Raw genomic sequence first — 14,883 nt, 5'->3', positions numbered from 1 at the left:
GTTAACAATTCAAATGAAGACTTTCAGCATGAAAATTTAGAAATGCTAACTGAAAATGGCATTCAAAAAGCCTTCAGGAATAGGAAATGAAGGTGAAATTTTATTTTTTACTTCTACAAAAATGATGACAATGAATTATCAAATCCTGTAGGTTTTTGTTTGTTTGTTTGTACCTGAGGGGGTTCATAAATGGCAGCAACCTCAGCCCTAATGCCAAGAGGAATGTCTTTATGCTCTGTATACCGTCCATACAAGTACCCAAAATGCTGGTTCCCAGTCTTTCTCCAGAAGTCAAGGAAACGATCAGCAACCGTGTGATTCTCAAACATGATGTTGTCTACATGCCGATATTTCTGTGAAACAAATGAGTCAGGTTCACCAGGACTTTCATTACAAGAGATTCATGAAGGTCATAGTATTCAAATAATTTATTTTCCTAGATTAATCCATTTATAACTCTATTACCTACGTATACTATTTTATGGAGAAGCATGACCAAAAATTAACATTAATAAAAAATAAGTATCTGGAATAAAGATGGGTCAAAATGAAGGGATAATAGGAAGCTTTAAATACTAAGAATGCTTCAGGAACAGTGATGGGAAAGACTAAAACAGATCAATATACTTATTAAATATCCAAATCAAGATAAGCAGCAAAGGATCAACTTTTAACCCAGAGTCTTAGAGGAATACTACCATTACAAAAACTAAAATTCATCTTAGAGCAAGGGTTCTTAACCTTCCTTGTGTCATGGTCCCCTCTGGGAAGCTGGTGAAGCCTAGGTATCCTTCTTGGAATATATTAAAATACATAAGATTATAAGGGAAATCAATTATACTGAAATAATTATAAAACTATTTTTTAAGAGTTCATGTCCCCAGGTTAAGAACCTCTGTCTTAAAGGATTATTTATTAAAACGCTGGCTCAAATAACTTTTACGGAAACTAAAATACACAATGCTTAGGAAGTAGGAGGAAAAAAGTAGCAGAAACTCACTAGAAAGACAAGTAGAAAAAGCTATGCAGGAGAGAACTCTAGTTTAGGGGTAAAGAATGAATACAGAATATTCTGATTAGCTTTATATTTGTTTTTTAACATTTACTAAATCCTTGAGTCAGTAAGTTTGTTTTCTGTAGTGAGATATAACCCAAAACTTACCTTTTGCTAAGCACTAAGAAGTATCAAGTAGGAAGAGATTGTTAATAGTCTTATCTTAGAGGGAATCAAACTAGGGCTAAAGTCTGTCAGTCTCTACCACACAGAATACAGGACAAACAATGGTGAGATTTTAGACATTATCAAATAAGTGAGAACACTGTACCACACTGCTCAATGGAAAAGGAAAACCTACAGCCTGAGATTCTCTCCCCTCAAGAGCCGAAATTTCTGATATCTGATGACCTCAGAATAATAAAAAAACCAATCAATCACAAAATGCCTTTTATGTTTATTGCCTATGCAGTAGGTGCTTAAGAGACACTTTCCTCAAAGTCTTCTATTACAATGTAACAACTCACCTGTCTGTTCAGTGTGATGGCACTTGGCTGGCACTTGGTACAAATGCCATTAGGCCATGGAAGGTGTCCCTCACAACCAGATTTAATCTTGCAGCTGATATTCTCCAGGGCAACAAATTTCCCCCTAAATAAAAAGCAGCTTTAATTAAATATCAAAATGTGGCCTCAGGATAGCAGAGAGAGAGATGCAAAAGAATATGTTAAATACCTTATATTTCATGAATAGAATCCTCTCTAAGGAGCTAAACATCTGGCAGGCAGGAGCAGGAAGCGTGTGCTAAAAATGATTCTATTACAAATAGCTAAAATTCTTAGCACATTTTAAAAATGAGCTTCTGTTCATTTGGATTCAACAGGGAGAAAAACAGTTTTATCATAAAAACCCATTATTTTATTGCCATCACCTATCTACTATTGCTGACTTCTACTTCTTTAGCTATACTACACTATCCTCTAAAAAATTTCCAAAGCTGTTTTAATGAGTTTAGTTATCAACATTTTATCCTAATATTTATAAATTATCTATTTAAATAATTAAAAAAATATACAAAGTAACACTTGGGAAAATTATACTTTAGTTCAATTAAACACAAAATTCTTCTATTTGCCAAAACCAAAATTAAGAGCTACAACCCAGAAAGCAAGATTATACATCTGATTCTATCACTGACTGGCTTTTGTTGAATCTGGACAAGTAACTTCATTACAGGATATCAGTCTTCTTAAGGGCAAAGTATTAAAAATACACAAGTGAACATAATAGTAAGATTAACATATTTTTATAATCAATAAGTCAGCATATCGGCAACTGAGACATAAATGTACACTTTTAGACAATGAAGCCTATTTTTCCAGATAATGTCACAATAAATGCTTCACCTACTGCAACAGATTTTTCATCATATCACCACTATGGACTAAAAATAAATAAAAATTAAAATGTTCACAGTCCATCACACAAACATGCCATTGCCCTTCCCTCTAATTAATAAAAGTCTTACAAAGTTCAAGTCCCACTAAGTAAATCTCCCTTCCTGCTTTTATTTTGGCAATATACAGAATTTTACATGCTGGCATGCAAGAATAAGAGCGAGACGCTATTTTCCCTCCAAAATACTCAAGGAAAAGTGTTCTAAGATATCAATGGCTTGTTAAAGCAAAAGCTGCTATCAAATGGACAATGCTTTCTTCACTAAATGTCGCTGATTTGAGTTTAGTCACTGCCTAACTTTGCTATATTAACAAGAATGTTAAAAAACCAAGATGAAATTCACTTGTTTGATAGGTGCATTTCCAGCACACAGAAGAAAACCCCATAGGCAATGTCTGAGATGGGTCAGATTAAAATGTTTAAACTCAATCCTTTCTCCACCACCACCATCAAACTCAATTTTGGCTAGGGCTCCATTTTTATTCTCATTCTGATGTCTAATTAGTGAGGAAAAGCATTTCCAACACACCAACTGACAAAGTTCCATCATTCTCGCCGCCTAATTTCTGTAAACTGGAAAAGTAGAAAGTAGAACTATAGTCAGAACAGAGGTAGCAAAGGCTGAGAAATTCCTGAGCCAAAACCATCCTGATATGGTTCCACAGCAGAGTAGTCTTACACTGCACAAAACTCCAAAATATTCATCTACCCCCTTTTAACATTGCACCCAGGAACCTGATGAGATCATTAAAATTATCCACTAGGATTCCCCAGTGGTCATTATTTGGCGTTTCTAATTCTGGAACCAGAAGCACAAAATTATACATAGAGACCTGGAAAGAACCACAGAGGTCATCAACATACCCCCATGTCACTGAATCCCAGAGGGATTATATGATTTGCCCAGTGTCAACCAGCTATTACACGTTGGAGGCAGGGTTCAAACCCATGTCTTCCTGATTCCCCAGTCCTATGCTGTCTATATGCCATAGAGCCCCTCAAAGACAACTCCACTGACCTTCAGAGTCACCCAGCACTGGTTAGCTTAACTAGCAATCACCTAACAACTTTTTTCCCCCGAATTTGAACAGAATTAACTAATCTGGGGGTTTCTTCCCATATGACAAGCTAAATTAACCCTAATTTTATTATTTCTATACCTGGTGACAATCAAGAGGTGACTGCCAGCAATGCAAAAAGATATTCCTTTCTGTTAAAATGCAATTACTGTAGTCTAATTGCTTACTTATCAGCCCCTCCGGTCAGTTTTCGAATGTAGGCATGGAAGGACATATGCTTCACAGGAGGTTCAAGATGGTTCAAGTAATCTTCATCAAATGGCTGCCAAAATGCAAATGTTAAAAGAGTCTGGTTATGCACCTGTCTGAAACATGCTGGTTACTGAACAACAAGCAAACTGGATTCAACTGCTTACAGAAAAATAATCTAACAGCATGCTCTCCCTCTGTAAGCTAGGCACTAGTAACAGAAGAAAAAAAAGGGGGGGGGAAGCATCGTTTTAATTTACTACTCTGTTCAAAACCCCATGGATTTTTCTCCTTGAAAAAAAAATCCCCAATTCAAGGAGGAACTTTACAAAACAGTGCCACAAGAAGTCAGGTAAGCCTATCCAGAAAATCAGGGTAGTCTTGCTATAAATTCAGGGCTCCTGGTTACCAGTCAGCATTATCATGGAAACTCTTAATCTCAACAGGGCAAATTGGTAGAGGAGACCCAAGATTCAGGGCAGAAGTAAATCAATACAATGACAAGCATAAAAACTGACAAGCACAGCTTTGTGTCAGTTTTTTAAAAGGATTGGCTGGGGAGTCTATTGTAAATGGTGTCTCTTTATCACAGTAAAACAAATGCTTTAACCATACATAATCCACAGAGAAGGTCACTACCATAAATAAGGTCTCATCCTGTTTCTGCAGCTCACACTGGTGGGAATATGAGGCCCAGGGCAATAAATACGTTAAGTTCTTCAAATTGCTACTACTGATCAAGGAGAAATTTAGGGAAAGTATTTAGACAGTCCTATGAAAAAGACCATCAACCAATACTAAAATATATGTGTGTGCACACACGCGCGCACACACACACATACACACACACACACTCTGTCTCTCTCTCTCTCTGTCTCATAAAAATTCTTACCTCGAGAGGTACACAGTGCACACATTTTCCCAAAGGACCATGTCGGCAACTAGGAATACCACAGGTCAAAAAAATGAACAAAAATTAGTTTGTTTTTCTGTTGGTGCCTATTACTATTTTACACATTAAAAAAAATAATATATATATATATATAACTTAAAATATGATCATGTAGAATGCTTCAGAACTGCTTAAGAGCATCTTTTTTCCTGATTTATTTTTTACCCATTTTTTTTATCTGCATTGCTTCTTTTCAATTTAGTTCAACAAATATTCACTAAGTGCCTCAAAAATATGGCACGCTTCACAAATTTGCATGTCATCCTTGTGCAGGGGCCATGCTAATCTTCTCTGTATCATTCCAATTTTAGTATATGTGCTGCCGAAGCGAGCACTTTTTTCCTGATTTCTTAATTTCCTTATTAAAGATTTTTATTGATGTCTTTTATATTTGTTTCACCTGAATTTCTTCTATATCCCTCTTTACTCCAGGAAAATCATTCCTTTTAACAAAGAATTTTTTAAAAAGAAATTAAAAGGAGACAAAAAATTCAGCAAAACTGATCACTACATTGGAAAAACCTGACACTATATATGCAATGTCCCAGACCAGTGCATCCTTACCCTCCTATCACCTCTATGTCTTCTACTACATAATTTCCTATTGATAACATGTCAAAGTTTAAAAAACACATGCACAGTCCAGTTTGGAAAGATTTCCAATGAAGCTACAGGCAATAAAAGGAAAGCTAGTAATGGGTTCCTAGGAGGAAACCCAAATGGAGGAGTGCTGCTAATGGTTACAGCTGAGGCATGGAATTGAGTCCCACTTGTGGTTCTTTAATCTAAGAAATAAAAGTTGCTGATACAGCATTTGAAATCTCAATGTTTCAATGTCAGCACTACATCATACTGACAAAGTTATACAGTTAAAAAGAGTCAGTACAACAGAGACAAACAATTTCTCTCAGAGATATGTTGATATCTCTGAATGTAAACCAAGAGATGTCTCCTGCTTGATCTCTTGAAAAAAAACCTAAATATGTCCATGAGTGCATATACATTTTACATAATCATGTGATTTATATAAACATTTAGAAAATAAGTTATTTCTTGAGCAATGAAAAACTCAAAGTGGAAGAATCACCCTACTTACATGTTATTAAAAATCTGTTTGTTACAAATCCAAACTACAGTCATAACTTTTTGCAAAAAATTCAGTTCTGCACATTTTAAACATCATTCTGCTGCCTAAATGATTCAGTGTAAGCTTTTAGAGTGTAGATCTGAAGTATGATCATTCTTAAGGAATGACTTAAAGCTCCTTCTACACTTAACACTTACTAGCCATGTGACCTTGGGCAAGTCACTTAACCCCAATTGCCATGCATTCCCCCCTCCAAAAAGCAAAAAAACAAACAAAAAAAGCTCTTTCTTTCCCTTGGTCATTTTTCAAACTTTTTCCCCGGACTTTACAAACTTCTGAAAGTGCATGTTAGAAAAATTCTGAGTGTCTGGGAGAAAACTAACCAAATGATTTGAAGTGAGTTTATGAGCAATGATTTAGATATTACTACTCAAATTCAATACTTGAGCTTTTCATTAGATACTTAGAGCTTTTCATTAGACTCAGACTCACACTTCGATGTCTAGCTTCATTGATTATGGGCTCACAATGGCCCTTTACATATCCCTCTATCATTTGTCTTTATTAGGATTGCCTAAATAAGGAAGAAAGAAGTGAACAATTTGATCACACTCAACACTCACAGTTGTGGATCACGGTTCCTGTAAATCTTTCCATCCTGTTTGCTAAGGTATTGATCAATCTCATCTTCTACAACATTGGGAGCTCCCCAAACACGTAATGCTTGGGAGGAGGAAGTTTCCATGTCAGACGAAGGTCCAGCAAGGCTCGAGGGAAACAGGAACAACAAATCGCCATGTCTATTCGATAAAAAATATCAAATGTACATTTAGTGATCCTGTGAACAAAATCAAACAAAATATATAGGGCCCCCTAACATAAGCAAATTGATTGTCAACTATTATAACAAAGTCTCGGTTTTCATTATGCCAGCATCCTCTTAATTGTTTTATATATTCCTTACCATAAAAAAATTTATGACTTTGTCATCTCTAATTGTCCTATACTCCAAAAAACAAAATATTAGCAAAATTTCATCATTTTAAATGTAAAACATATTCTCTAGCACAGATTTATACTGGTGATCCAAAAGAAGACCCAACTAACACCAAATTCAAAATGCTATAATTTGGTACTAAATAAAAATTATCTTTGCTAAAACACTTGATCATCCTAGGAGCTCGTGGACCTCAAAGCACTTCAGGTATATAGGAATGGGGTATGAAATTAAGAAGTTAAGACAATCCACTTCAATTGTATACTTGCCAATTATACTTAGTTTTGTTTTTGTTTTGGGGTTTTTTTTTGGCCTTTTGGAGGGCAATTGGGGTTAAGTAACTTGTCCAAGGGTACACGGCTAGTTTTTTTGTGTGGGTGTTAGGTGTCTAAGGCCAGAACTAAACTCGGGTCTTCCTGACTCCGGGCCGGTGCTTTACTCACTGCACCACCTTAGCCGCCTCTACACTTAGTTTTTATGTATTTAGAACCAAAAATTGCATGGATCTGGGTTCAGAGGACTTTGGTTTGTATTCTATTTCTATTGTTTACCTGTATGACCCTATGAAAGTCATTTATGATGGCTAAGCTTAAGCTAACTCTTCCACAAAGTGGTACCAGCTTTATAGTGTTGTTGTTTTAAGGTTCAAATGATATAATGTATGTAAAATATTTTGCAAACTTTTAAGTCAGTTTACTGTTGTTAGAATTATTATTAGTTGTTTTCATTTCCTTTGCTATACATAGAGTTTCATTTTTTCCACTCTCTCCACTACCATAACGCCAGAACAGGATAAAAGATGACCTATCACCCAAAAGATGGATCTTAAGATACAATACATGTCTATACAACCAAGGAACACAAACATTTCCAGTAACAGAAATGCATATATTAGTTCCCTATGACCTCCAGGATCATATATGAAATCTTCTGTCTGGCATCTAAAGCCCTTCACAACCCAGCCTTTTTCTACCCATGATCTCCATACTACATTAACACTGGTCACTTCCTGTTCCTCACATATAAGCCTCCTTCTCCAGCAGTGCCTCTGCATTAGCTATCTAACATGCCAAAAATGCTCTCACTTCTGCCTTTTAACTGTCCTGGCTTTCTTTAAAACTCAGCTCAAATGCCACCCTCCTCAAAAAGCCTTTCCTGGTCCCCCCATTAATAGTGTCTTCCCTTTTTCTCTATTCTGTATATATCTTGTATGCACATACCGTGTTTCCCCGATAATAAGACCTATCCCGAAAATAAGCCCTCCCCTTACTGTGTAAGATTCCTCTAAAATAAGCCCTCCCCCGAAAATAAGCCCTATTGAGATTGCTACTGTAGTGAAGGTGATCCCCCACGCTACATTGCGGTACCCTCTGTATGCACCGTTCCCCACCCCCGTGAAACATACGCCGCGCTCCGAGCTGCATCCAATCAGAGCTGCAGCAGTGAGCGCATCATCCTGTTCTTCCCTAGTGATTTGCTTATTGAATAAAGGTACATTTTTTTGTTCACATTTACCTGTTTATTAAAATTGCTGTCAATGTTCATTAAAATAAGCCCTCCCCTGAAAATATGCCCTCTGGTGTTTTTCTGTCCAAAAAAATTAATAAGACAGTGTCTTATTATCAGGGAAACACGATAGTCGTTTGAATGTTGTCCCCCTCACTAGAATATGAGTTCCTTGAGGGCAGTAAGTGTTTCCACTTTGTATGTCTGGCACATAGAAAATGCTTAAATAAATGCTGATAATAAATAACTGACATAACATTAATTGGTTCCTAGAAAACACATAGGCAAACATTAGGAGGGAGCAGTTAATTCTATCAGAGGAAGGCATATGCAAATAAATAAAATGGCCCCTACTAAGGAAACTGATACACAAGAAAGTGTTTCACTGGGATTTTCTATATCTTAGATTATTGCTGACTATACAATTTACGACTCTTAACAAATGGCCAAACAGCAAGGTCTTGCAATGTCATGAGATTTGCTAGTAACAAATTAATAATATGAGAAATGATACCAGTCACAGTAATGTTACATGTGAGATCAATCAGAAAATATTTATTAAGCACCTATTATGTACTAGAGTGATGCTAAAGATGCCTATAATTTGCACTCAACTATCATGTGTTTCTTCTAAGTAGTGTTCAAAAAGCTTTATAAAGATCTTAATGCCCACCAAAGAACATCTGCTTCTTGACAAATTAGACCTATACAATGGTCTAATTAGACCTATACAATACACCTAAGAGCCACAGAATTCATGCCATATAGTGCTTCAATGAGGAGATTCCTGGAATCCATAGTGCTTTGAGTCTGAACTAACTTAAGGGTTCTACAGGCTACAAATGTGATTACTGTACATCCAGAGAATCTGCTCCAGTATGGAGTATATTGGGAGTCCCCACTGGCACTGGCATCTGGCTACAGAGGAAAGCAATGTCTTCAAGTATATTCTGCCACCAGAAAAAAAAAAAAACAGCAGCCTGTAAGGAAACCACACTGCTGGCACTCATGGACAAAGGAGGTCTTCAGGTATAAAGTTAATTGACTTGATTTCTTCCCAAAGAACTACATTCAAGGTCTTTTGTTCCTAAGACGCTGAGTGTGCAGCTTATCCAATCTCAGTACACTTTAGGATACAAATCTTTTCTCTCAATGACATACCTCTCAGAATACTGCAAGTCAATCAAATCTAGCTCAACAGTAAATGCAGACTCAGTTTGACTGCTTAACACCTTGCAAGAAATATGACAGCCCATATATTGGTCTGTAAATAGGAAAGTATCTAGACTGCCCTGAGGAGATAAGTTACAAATGAATCTATCTCAAGCAGACAATACTTACCACATGAAATTCTACCCAACTGAGTACTTACTTAATTTTTAACAGGTTGAGGGATTTGTTTGGTGATGCTGTTATCTCTCCTGTCTTGTTTCTATTGATGTAAACTGAGAAACCATTATTACGGAAGCCAAACTCCTTTGCAACCTAAAATAAACCCAAAACAACAAAGGCTTAAACATACCCATACATATATACATATGCACATATACATCCCCCCCCCCAGATTTTCTAAGTACTTAGGTTCAGAAAATCCTGCATTTGATGAGGTCCTTCATTATTAATTTTGCTAACTTTTGAGCAGTTTCCAAGAAAATGAATTCCCTCTGAAAGACAGGTAGCACCTCCTACATATATGCTATTTACTCTAGAGTCAATTAGAGTAAGGAAATTAAGTTCAAAAGAAGCCAATCCCTTGCACAAACATACAGACAGTCAACAAAAAATATGGTAAAAATAAATTTAATGAAAATATAAAGCAACAGATATAATCACAATTTGATTCAATATTAATTAAGCAATCCACTATGTACAAGGTAGATGAATAAAAAACAGTTTCTATCCTCAAATAACTTATAATTTAACAGGCAAGATAAAACAAGAAACTAATACAAATTAGAATATAAATGCCTAGAAAAGGTCTTGCCAATAGACAAGTCTTCCTAATAATCTGCCATGCCCCACCCCCATCTCTTTCATGCTCTCCCCCACCCCTCTCCCCAAAATCAACCTCCTGGTAATGAGTTTCTTTAAATTTCTGCTAGGCTGGTCCTTGGATACCAGTCCTACAATCCACTGCCAAGGCCCTATTTGAATCCATTCAGCTTGGTAAGACCTGCCAAAGTTTGTGATTTGCTGGCAGTCTTCAAGAATCCGGGGTCACCTTCATACCATGATGATGTATTAGAATAGGACTTTACTAGAGAAACAATAATAATGATTCCTGATTTAATATGTTTTATGTCTTACTAGGTGCTTTCTGAACTGCTATGAGAGTTACAAGGAAAATACTTTTAACTAGAGAGCAGTGTTGGGTGAAAGATAATGGAAGGTTTCCTAATGGAGGTAAAACCAGAGCAGGGTCTCAAAGGAAGAGATTATTTCAACCAGAAGAGATGAGGAACAGGGGATGAGGAATGCATTCTTTGGTCAGAGCAAAGCACAAAGAAATAAAGAAGTGGGATAAATTCAAGGGGATGATAAGTAGTCCAATTTAGCTGGATAATGTAAGACATAATGGAGAATACTGTCAGATTAAGCTAGAAAGGAAAGTAGGTGTCAAACTGTGGTGGGCCCTGGCTGTGAAATTCACGGAGTTGTAGTTTATTCAATGGATAATAAAGAACAGGAGAAGGTTTCTGAGTGGTAGAGGTACATGTTCAAAGCTGCACATTAAGATTACTTTAGCGGCCAGACTGCTGACAGATTGGAGCAGAGACAACAAAGGAAGGGAAACACCTCAGAGCTCCTTCTCTCTCATTTTGTATTTTAAAAAGTCTCTAAAGATAAACTTGTTTTTTCCATGGCTTTAAAAAAATATTTTTAGGGGTGGCTAGGTGGTACAGTGAATAGAGCACCAGCCCTGGAGTCAGGAGGAGCTGAGTTCAAATTTGGCCTCAGACACTTAACACTGACCTTGGGCAAGTCACTTAACCCCAAATGCCCTTCCCCCCTCCAAAAAGCAAAAAATATATATATATATATATGTGTGTGTGTGTGTGTGTGTAGCAGAATGCACTAAATAAAAAAAAAAAACAAAAAAAAACAAGTCAAAGCAGATAATGAAACTTGATTTTTATTGATTTTCAAGAATTTTTTTTTACAAAAAACAGTAATGTAAAGAACATCTTGTAACAGACTGACTTGATATTAAACAGTTGCCCTAAAGACATATAACAGAAGCACAAGAATCACACTTTATCTTTCAAATGGTCAACTCTATATCAGCCCCTTACATTGCTTTTAAAAAACAACTTTCAACAAAGTCAAAGGTAAACAGTATCAGAAATGTTGTAGAAGGGATTAATGAGTTCTGTGGAAGACCTAAAGCTCTAAGACCTCTACAATTCTATGAAATATATGCAACAAAAATTTAAAAACCAGAGTTGGAAATACTAAATTCTCAAGGTGATACAAAGTAAAATATTAAACTAGTTATCAAATGTTATCAAGTATGATGCTATTAAGGACTAGATGACAAGACATATTAATCAATGAGATTATTTATAAAATGGTGACACAGATAGAATAGGAAGAGTTAATAATACTTACTACCCTTACTTTTCTTAAGGCAATTTTTTTGAAGGGACAGGATGGGATGCACTTTAAAAGCACGTTTCAGACCAGTTCTGCCTTTATTTTTATGAATAATTCTGGGAAATTTCACCTGGCCAATAGGTGCTCTATGATGGTCTGCTGAAGAGAGTAGAAACAACAATGCTCACAAATCACATCCCATCAATATAATCCCTCCAGACTATTAACAGCTGGGGCTGTTATGTATGCACTCTCCCTAAGAAAGGCAAGATGCAACATAAACTGCTAGGAGGAAGCATTGGGATTATAAATCAGGTTCTTTTGTTAGCAATCAAAGTCAGAACTCCAAGGCCTGTCTTCTAGTTTTCCCCCAGGAAAAAAACAAATGATGATGTTTCTTGTTTCACAGTGTTCAATAATTCTGTTTCTGAAACTGAACATCAAAGCCTCTAGCAAATCGTAGAATGCTTGTGGCAATCTTATAACCTCAAAAATTCAAAGTAAAGAATAATTAATTCCATTTATTCTTCATATTTCTAGTTCATACTCTCCTCTACAACCTTTTTAGTAAGTCACTTTACTTCAGTTCAGTTAAATCTTTTATATAGTCTATGAAGCCATCTCATACAGAGCACCAGTATCATCTCACACTTCTAAAAAATGCTAACAAATGTCAATTACTCAGGTTAAAAAAGCAAAAAAAAGAGCAAATTTAAAATTTCAGCAAGACTCTTTTGAGCCTTGTAGTTACTATTTTATGACCTTTCTTCTTTTATTCATATTGTTTATATATTCAAATTGTTTCTAACAAGTGGGTAGGTAACAAATAGCAAAAACAAATGGAAATATAGTTTAAGTTAATTATCTTTTCCTTTCAAAAAATGTTTTAACAGCTTCACCAGCAAGTTATCTTGTAAGATCCCAAGTGCCAACCAGTTTTGCTATAAACCCAACCCCAGGATTTTACAGAATGCTTCATGGGGGAGAAGTGAGTGAAGAGACCGGGGAGGAGAGGGGAGGAAAGGGGAAAGAATGACAGGCAGAGAAGGGTAAACTGCTGAAAGGTAAACACCAAAGTCAGATACCTTTTTCAAAAATGTTGCAGCTGTTTCTCTCTTTGTTGCAGTGATCCGCTTTACCCCCTCTGGTGATTGGACGCGGATTATCTGTTAAAAATGAAACAAAAAAGAGTTACTGAGAAGAAACAAAGTCCTGTCCCATTTTCTGGTTGAGACAAAAATGACAGTAGCTTTTCAGCACTAAAACAAAGACTGTCACTGAAACTTCTGAAGCCATGGACCATACTTTTTTTTCCTTCTCAATACCAAATCAATTCTTTATAGAAAATGAAATGGTGAAAAGGAAGACTTGCAATCATCATCAGGTAATGTGGTGTTATCTAAAAGCATAGCCCTGACTTGCAAGTTTAAGATTATTTTGAAAAGAGCAATGGTTTTATGGTTTGTGCTGAATAACACAGCTTGCATTTTAGGAATTATAAAAGACTAGATCTGGGACAGTGAGATTATTTTTATCCTGAGCCTTTGAGATTTATTCATGAAAGAAAACATGTATTATCACTGAAAGAAAATTCAAAGTCCTTCTGAAAAGGAATTCACTTGGTTCTGGAATCCTTTTTACAAAAGCACTGATTGACCTATAGTATAGTACAAGAAATCAAACCACCACTTATCTTTGGTAAGAAGTGCCAAAGAATTAAGAAATACAGTCCTCTGCCATAATAGAGAAAACATATGTGCATTTTTATAGGAAGAAAGGATAGGGACTGGAACTAGTCGAGGAAACTTCCTCTGCCAATGCAGACAAGTACCTTCTCTGCAACTTAGTTTTAGAGAGCTGGCTAAGTCACTAAGAGATTAAGTGACTTGCCTAGGGTCACATAACCACTAATTGTCAGAGGTGGGACTTGGGCCTAGGTCTTCCAGGCTCTATCCACTATACCACTTTGCCTCTATACTTTTTATTGCAAGCCTAAAAGATCACATACAGGGTAAGTTGGGAAGTAGTTATGTTTGTCCACTGCCCAGAGGTCATCGCTTTCCAGGAGGACTTAAATTTTTTGTTTAAATCAAAGTGATTGCTTCATTCACAGAATGCTGTTGAAACAGAAGGACAATATTGTGGAAAAATAAATGCTGCTCTAACCATATGAGCAGAAACTGTCCTTGCAACAACAGACTGCCAGGAAGCACTTCTGCTAGTTATTTTTCTCAACATTTACTGTACTGTTTATTGGATAAAAGTGCTAAATGTAAATTTCTCCACATTAAAAAGCACTTCAATACTTCACTGTAAAACACATACATATTTATAAAAACATTTCCATTAATATTTGAATCCTGTAGTTCTAAATTAACTAGGAAAAAATATCCAGCTCCCTGTTCTCCCACAATAATTAGGAATATTAAAACTAGTTTCTCAACTAATCAATTTTGCTCAAAAACACAAGGCACTTATTTCTCCTCTAAAAGACTGAATTCCAGGTTTCTGAAATAGTTCCTCAAACTAAAGAAATTATTCTGATTTAATCATCTTAAACAGTGCATAACTATATATGCTCCCAAACCAATTTCAAGTTCTCTGGTAATAAAAGATAAAACTAAACTGTACTAGTTCTATAAGACACAAGAAAAGACAAAGACCTGAGGGTATAACTACAAAATTTCTCCATCTATAAAACAAGGGCTACTATGATAGCCTGTATGTACTTCACAGAAAAAGAATATTTAGAATTAAAATTTTAGGGGCTTTATTTAACCTTTTTAAAGGGAGGTAGAGCACAGATCCCTTTGACAGTTGGGGGAAACCTATGTACCCCTTTTCAGAATGTTATAAAATCATATACAAAGGCTTACAAAAGAAAACATTTATACTGAAGTACAGCTATCAAAATATATTTTTAAAAGTTCCTAGAGTCCAGGGGTGGAGAACCTGTGAACTCAAGGTCACATGTGGCCCTCTAGGTCCTCAAGTTCAGCCCTTTGCCTGAATACAAACTTCACAGAA

At 36.1% G+C, this 14,883-nt stretch overlaps 1 protein-coding gene and 1 non-coding gene across 2 annotated transcripts in view; both read right to left on the bottom strand.

Annotated features, from left to right (window-relative positions):
- Nucleotides 1-14,883, bottom strand: part of NPLOC4 (NPL4 homolog, ubiquitin recognition factor) — a 59,629-nt gene that overhangs the window by 43,133 nt on the left and 1,613 nt on the right. The window contains exons 2-8 of the mRNA XM_069064077.1: nucleotides 12,942-13,022; nucleotides 9,635-9,747; nucleotides 6,383-6,559; nucleotides 4,613-4,661; nucleotides 3,699-3,793; nucleotides 1,522-1,645; nucleotides 174-353 (exon numbers count right to left, since the gene is read on the bottom strand). Coding sequence (XP_068920178.1) covers nucleotides 174-353; nucleotides 1,522-1,645; nucleotides 3,699-3,793; nucleotides 4,613-4,661; nucleotides 6,383-6,559; nucleotides 9,635-9,747; nucleotides 12,942-13,022 — 819 coding nt within the window. The remainder of the gene's footprint in view (nucleotides 1-173; nucleotides 354-1,521; nucleotides 1,646-3,698; nucleotides 3,794-4,612; nucleotides 4,662-6,382; nucleotides 6,560-9,634; nucleotides 9,748-12,941; nucleotides 13,023-14,883) is intronic.
- On the bottom strand, nucleotides 4,901-5,007 carry LOC138142982 (U6 spliceosomal RNA). The gene has a single exon (XR_011163572.1). It is a non-coding gene; the product is annotated as a U6 spliceosomal RNA (small nuclear RNA).

This window comes from Petaurus breviceps, unplaced genomic scaffold (assembly GCF_028583685.1).
Source record: "Petaurus breviceps papuanus isolate PSGF00001 unplaced genomic scaffold, PetGlider_PUasm1.0 90617, whole genome shotgun sequence".
In the NCBI taxonomy this organism is placed as follows: domain Eukaryota; kingdom Metazoa; phylum Chordata; class Mammalia; order Diprotodontia; family Petauridae; genus Petaurus; species Petaurus breviceps.
This window is presented reverse-complemented; position numbering and strand designations above follow the sequence as displayed.